This window comes from Pyxicephalus adspersus, chromosome 6 (genome assembly GCF_032062135.1).
Source record: "Pyxicephalus adspersus chromosome 6, UCB_Pads_2.0, whole genome shotgun sequence".
Classification (NCBI taxonomy): Eukaryota; Metazoa; Chordata; class Amphibia; order Anura; family Pyxicephalidae; genus Pyxicephalus; species Pyxicephalus adspersus.
In genome coordinates this window covers 5099386-5106319 of record NC_092863.1, presented here as the reverse complement: position 1 = coordinate 5106319, position 6934 = coordinate 5099386, and the positions used below count along the sequence as shown (strand labels likewise).

General features: G+C 48.1%; 1 protein-coding gene across 1 annotated transcript in view; it reads right to left on the bottom strand.

The window, feature by feature from the left end:
- Positions 1-6934, bottom strand: part of RBM38 (RNA binding motif protein 38) — a 14009-nt gene extending 7075 nt beyond the window's left edge. Inside the window, exons 1-3 of the mRNA XM_072414231.1 lie at positions 6507-6934; positions 1859-1982; positions 1713-1767 (exon numbers count right to left, since the gene is read on the bottom strand). Coding sequence (XP_072270332.1) covers positions 1713-1767; positions 1859-1982; positions 6507-6674 — 347 coding nt within the window. The 5' untranslated portion in view covers positions 6675-6934. The remainder of the gene's footprint in view (positions 1-1712; positions 1768-1858; positions 1983-6506) is intronic.

Below are 6934 nucleotides of genomic sequence, written 5' to 3'. Positions count from 1 at the left end.
GGGGACCAATGCCTCCCCCCCTTGGGGCAGGACAGGGGGACCAATGCCCCCCCCCCCCCTCTTGGGACAAGACAGGACAGGGGGGACCAGATAAAGAAATGGTGCTGACATTGAAGTAGCGCAGTCACAGCCCCAGCTGGATATTACAGAAGTGACATTTGGCTCGGGGTGATAAAACACGGCGTATGGGACAAGGAGGATTTGCCCCGCTCAGCAATAGACGATTTGTTTAAACCATAGAAGATTCCGTCCCAGCCGGTCCATACATCAACTTTATTATCCGCACTCCCAATCCCTTGCAGCGGTATATAATATAATCACATATATAGAATATATACACAGGGACTGAGCTCAGCACCCCGGTGCTGCCAGGCATAATGCCCCTCAGTATTATTAGCACGGGTAATGACAGGTCCACTTTAAACACAACTCTGACAGGTGACTACAATCTGCACCCCCCTCCTCCTCCTTTGCATATTTGTGTCCCTGTATCCGAATACTAATCCAGTATGCAAATCTAGCTTCACCATCCCACCTGAAATACGAGGCTACCAGTGACAGGAGAGACTCATAATGACAGGTCCTCTTTATTAAAATAGAGATAAAATGTGGGGTCATCCCGGGGCAGACACAAAGACAAATACCCCCCAGGAAGGCGGAGTGACCCCCCAGGATCTCCAGCTATAAAATAATAAAGGAGACAGCTGGTATGGAGCTGCCTGGCAGCGTTAACCCTGCGTTAGCCAGGCGGCCGTGCAGACTGGGGGGGGGTTGGGTAGAGAGGTGGCTGTGGGGGTGCGAAGGGTTAAATCGGGGCATTGTGTGACTTCCATTGTTCCTCGGCATTGCTGGCGTTTTCCAGAGCAGCTGCTGAGCCCAATTAGCGTGCAAAGAGGGAAAATAAAAGTGGCAAATGAGCCATTGAAAGGAGCCGAGACAATGGGCCGCTGTCACAGGGACCCGGAGCAAAACATCTGTCCTGGGGGGCTTCTAATGGCTGGGGGGGCCACACCCACCAGTCCCATCTAAAGCTGCCGAAATGACAGGTCCTCTTATTGTTAGGTTTATTGTATGGGGCCTTCCACTGAGCTACGTCTGCATGGAGTGTGAGCTAAGGAATGGCTCCGTGTTCCCCGTACAGCACTATGGTATATGTCAGTGCAATTAGGAGAGTTTTGATTGGAAATATAACATCTGTCATTGGATTGGCCAGCATTTTCTATATTCTATTGGGATTGTGTCATCTGATTGGCCAGGATGAAATATGATTGAATGGCTTGAACTCAGAGGATTGAATATGACATCATGTTATCTGATTGGTTGGCACACTCACACTGGATTATGATTCTGTTATCTGATTGGTTGGCCCTCATGTTGGAAAAGTGATTCTGTCATTTAATTGGCTGGCACTTTTGACGTGGAATAGGCATTGGCTGCCAGTTTCCTTTTTTGTACCTCGGTCCAATGAATGAATAGCGCCGTTTAGCAGACCAGAGGAGGGCATAACAGATTTGTGTGCTGCTTGAATGATGGATCATTCATCTACATCAATGTGAGCCAAGATGTGGCCAGAATAATAGAAACCAGGAGTCTGCACTGGACCCAGCCAATCCCATTCACAGGTTATGTATAGACATATTCATACAGCTGATCACATGACCCAAAATATCATTTCTGATTTGTTTTATTTGTTTTTTTAAATCAGGACTCACCCGATTGGTCGCTGGACGAAGGCCGGATGTAATTGTTGCACTCCGATCGTGAAACCTGTGAAAAAGAAGAATAATGTGTAAGTCGAGCTGTAGGAAGGTAAGTAGGTTGGTTTACATATTAGAAATAGGAAGGGCATCATTCTTACCACTCTGGAGGTTTCGGGGTTTGGCTCCCAGGTAGGCGAGGTTAACGTTGGCTTTCCGCCCGTCAATGATTGGATTGGGATCTTTACAGGCTCGGTCAGCGGCCGCTCGGTCAGACATGGTCACCTGGAGGAGAAGAAGAGAGATTGGCTGTTAGGGAGGAGAAGACAAGTCACAGCTCATAGTTCTACACAGGATGAGATACTCGGGGGCGGGCTTATGTTAGGGAAACCAATAATAATTGGGTATGCAAATCCAATCCAGCTGACTGCATCATCCCCCTAGGACAGGGGTTAGCAACCTTTACTATCAAAAGAGCCATTTTGCCTCCTCTTCCACTAAAGAAAAATAGTCTGGAGCCGCAAAACATAACACAGTTTATAAACTTTTAAAAGTTTTAATATTTTTTTAATTTCACCTGTTACAACAAGTGTGCATGTGTAGGCCTACTTTGAAATAAATTAAACACTGAACTATGCCCCTAGAAGCCTCCAGCTTCTAACGTATCATCCTGTTATATTAGCTGGAGGCTTCTAACGTAACAGGGTAGATTTTTTTGATGGGCAGAGTTCTTTATGTTCTGACGATGCCTTAGCGATGAAATTTTAAGGGGTGTTAGCCACAGGTGTCCCTCATTTGCAGCTTTAATTTTGTTCACCTGTACCCCCCAATCTTGAGTAATTGGGGTTCAGGTGCTAGAAGCCTCCAGCAATGTGTAACAGGGTAGATTATTTTGATGGGCAGAGTTCTTTATTTTCTGACAATGCCTTAGCGATTCAATTGTAGGTGGTGTTAGCCATAAGTGTCCCCCACTTGCACCTCTATTTTGGTCTCCTGTACCCCCTTCCTGTTCCAGAGAAATTGGGGTTCAGGTGCCTCCAGCAATGTGTAACGGTAGATTTTTTTGATGGGCAGAGTTCTTTATGTTCTGATGATAGCCTAACAATTACATTTTAGGGGGTGTTAGTCACAGGTGTCCCCCACTTGCACCTACATTTTTGGTTTTGTACATCTCCCCATTCCAGAGGAATTGGGGTTCAAAGGAGGGGGATGTCATTGTACACACCCATTTGTACACGCCCCGTGGTAGATTTATTTCACTGGTAGATTTTTTCATTAGAACACCGGATAGGGAATCCCCCTCCTCCGCAGTGTCTTGGGAGGAAGGGGATCCCCCATCAGAGGTCTCCCCGCGGCAGCCGAAGGGAGCCACAACAAGGAGGCTGAAGAGCCGCAGGTTGCAGACCCCTGCCCTAGGAGCATCCAAATAGAAGATTGTTTATAAGTCTGACCATGACGGTCTGTGGGCATCTAAACAATCACCGACAATTCAACCGTCCGCATCTAAGGAACGACAACAAGCGAGAAAAGAAGATGGCAGAAACAAAGCCAAGAGAAGGCTTTCAGGGTGTCTGCAGATTCCCCTCCTTTCACAGGCCAGGTACATTCACTGCAACCAATGTATCAAGGTGAACCATTCACTCTGTAACTGCCCACAAACTTACAATGAACTCTCACACTGAAGAGACTGAGGAAATGCTGCCTGCAGCAGACTGATGACATCATTTCAGCCTAAGCTTGACAATAGAACATTTCTTAATGCCAATATTGTGAGAAATCTGGAATGTCATTGTGCATAATGACTTCTACAGACCGCCCCTGCTGAACAAAACTCAATCCTATTGGTCCAGGTCACAGCCACACCCAAAGAGATCTGCAACCCCCCAATTGCTTCTCCGCTATATATTACCAAGTTATACAATATACATCTGCCAGTGTACAACGGGCTGCGGTTACAACTTGGGGTTTTCCAGCCGAGGGGGAATTTCAATATCATCGTTTTACATCATCGGGGCCGAACCACAACAAGGAGACGTCTCATTTACAGACATCGAATAAAGAAACAGGAAATCAGATTTCCAAATACATCCTCGTAGGATATTTAAAAACCGAAACGTGTGTGGGGGGAGGAGTCACCCTCTGTCCATGAATGAAAGTGATAAGAAATTTAGTGTTGTCACTGAAACAGGAAAAAGGGAGAATCTTCCAATGGGGACACTTGTGGATACCCTGCCATGGTGTCACCCTCCCCCGATGGATCCGCCCTGAATTATCAGTGCCGGGGATCCAGCTGTGAGAGTGGAGACACCTGGGGGAAAGGAGGTTCATTAACTTAATTGAACCTCAATTCCTGTTCTGCAAGCCTACAACAAAAAAAAGGCATCGGGGCTCCCCGAAACGTGTTGACATTTTACTTAAGCCTGAAGATCGCCCCCTACTGTGCACCTTACCTAGAATGCAGCTTACAAAAATTGAATTGGCGGTTGCCCGGCCAGCCAATCACAACGTAGATGATCCTTTATCTAGGCCCGATGATGTCATGTGAGATGTTTATCCTAACATCAGGACGAGCCGACTTTCCCACAATGCCAACCGGATTTTCAGGTTTGCCGGCCCCTTAAGAGACCAAAACCACCAATAATAATGACGCCGTATAAATAAAAAGCCGGTAAACAGATCGCTGCTGGGGCCACGGAACCAACAAGAACAGGATGTGCCACCGAGTTCACTGCTGCCCAGAATAATTAAGTGATGTAACCGCACTCGGTGCCAGCTTGGCCGGCATTCAGCTACCAGAGTTCAGGAAGTCACCGGCGCTTCTGAGAAGTAAAATCCTAACTTACCGGAGGGGCCCCGACCCGTTCATTCATTTACATAAACCGGACCGAGGACAGAGCCCTAATAGAATTTATTTATCAAACCACAACGGGCCTCGAATTTGCAATTTTTAGAAAAGGAAAATGATTGCCCCTATTGGTGAACGGTCCCTATTGCTGACTCGTGTGGCCCCAGCCTGGAAGTTTCCTTAGGTCTGGGGTAGGTGCCTAGTGCATGGTGGGCGGAGCTTAGCCGTGTTTTGGCCAATGGCATTGTACAGAATATATTAAAATGCTCAGTGTGATATCTTACCATGTACATGAAATATATATTGACCGGTAGATTTTAATTGTGTCGGCCCAACTCCTGGAATTGTTATAAATAAAGTTTAATTGAAAAATTTACTTTTTTATTGTAACATTGACTATTTTTTATACCGTGTCACATAACCTCCTTTACGTATCCCGCCATGTCACATGACACCCTGCCATGTCACATGACCCAGCTCCTGGCTCAGCCCTCACATTACAAACTGGGCAAAGCTGCGGAGGTCTGGAAATGAAGAGAACCCGTCACGGAGAACGCAAGAAATTTTCTAAAGTTTCCAGGGAACCATTGGTGGAAAAGTCAGCCCCAGCTCGTGGATTTCCCTGGAGTTTCCATAACACCAGTTACACGTGTGGCCAATCATAATGTGTAAAGAGAACCTGTCTCCTGTACCTAGAAAAAGTCATTGTCATGGAACAAGTGTGCAGGCAGTGAAGTTTGAAAAGAACCAATCAGAATGCTTTGTATTGCCAACAGGTGCCAGAGACGCTGTATAATAATGGGCTCCAATACAACCCCGTAATAAAGTGGGGGGTAAAGGAGGAAATACCCTGAGGGCCCTGATAATAAGGCCCAAGAGAAGTTTCTGCCAACAGCTGATGAGAACAAAAAGAGATGAGAGGAGCACCAATCACCTGCTGACTGTACAATGGCTGCACAGGGCCAACAATAGCTCAGCTGCAATGCTGCGGGGCCAGAAATTTAACCCCTCGCTAGAAGAAACTTCATCAGAGAATTCCCGACTGAGGATCCTCCAATCACAAGAGATATAAATCCCCTACAGTGACCAGAACCTTATATGGACATAGACCTGATACCACCAACCTATCAGATGGGCCCCCCATGTGATCAACCTACCTGATGGGGGCCCCCATGTTATCATGAACCTACCTGATGGCCCCCCCATGTGATCACCAACCTTCCTGATGGGGCCCTTCCATGTGATCACCAACCAGCTCAACAAGGCACTGCCAGTGATCATCAGCCTGGCAGGGCCACCATCAGCACAAAAGTGCACCCCCAGCAATGATCACCCTGGCAAGGGCCCCCAAAATGATCATTGGTCTGACAAGGTACCCCCAGTGATCAGCAAACTGAAAGGGCCCCAAATCCTTAGCTGCCAGCCTGATATGGCCACTGGTGATCATCAGCATGATAGGGGCCCCCACTGCTCATCAATCTGAAAGGGCCAAGAGTATTCATTACCATTACAGAGCAGCCCCAGCCTGATGCCCCCCCACAGGTGATCAGCAGCATAACCCCACCCTGCCCTTTAATCAGCAACCCAGCAGGGGCCCAACTGATCACTGCCCCCCCCTCCATGCAATGCATTGTTTGCGGTGTACACATTGTGTGATGACCTGTTGTGTGACAACAAAACTTCTGTTTGCAGCCACAAAGTGCCAGGGAGGCCGGAGCCACATGGGGGGGGGGGGGGTACACTGACCTTGGCATGGGCCAGGATTGCCCCCAGGGGCCCCATCTGGAAAACACAGCATAGAGAATGCAGCAGGCGGAGTGAGACCACAGACACCATGACACCGGCGCAGGCTTGTGAAGTATCTGTGATCCCCTGTAGATAATTCAAGAGCCTGCGCAAGTAAATCTGAACAGAAATTTGTCCCCCCCAATATAAATATAAAGTGACTGCGGTGGGATACTTACGAAGCCGTAACCCCGAGACTTTCCAGTCTGCCTGTCCGTGATGACCACAGCCTCATCGATGTCCCCGAACACCTCGAAGTACTTGCGCAGGGACGAGTCGGTGGTGTGGTAGGGGAGCCCCCCCACAAAGATCTTGGTGAATGTGGTGTCTTTCTGCACCGTGTGCATGGCGTCCAATCGTCACCGACCGCCAACAAAAAAAACCCCAAACCAATAAAAAACTACAAATGTCCCAGGGTCCTAAATCCACTGCATGGGTCCAGGGGTGTGCCAGGGGTAATATCACACAGGCAGGCTGGGGGTCACCGGGGGTAATTTTGTGGTAGTCGTCTCAGCTAGGCGATTAACAAGCGGCAGACTACAGGTTCCCCCCATCCATCGGCTCCTTTCTCCCTGATCACTGCTTCGGCTTTGCTACAAGCAACACA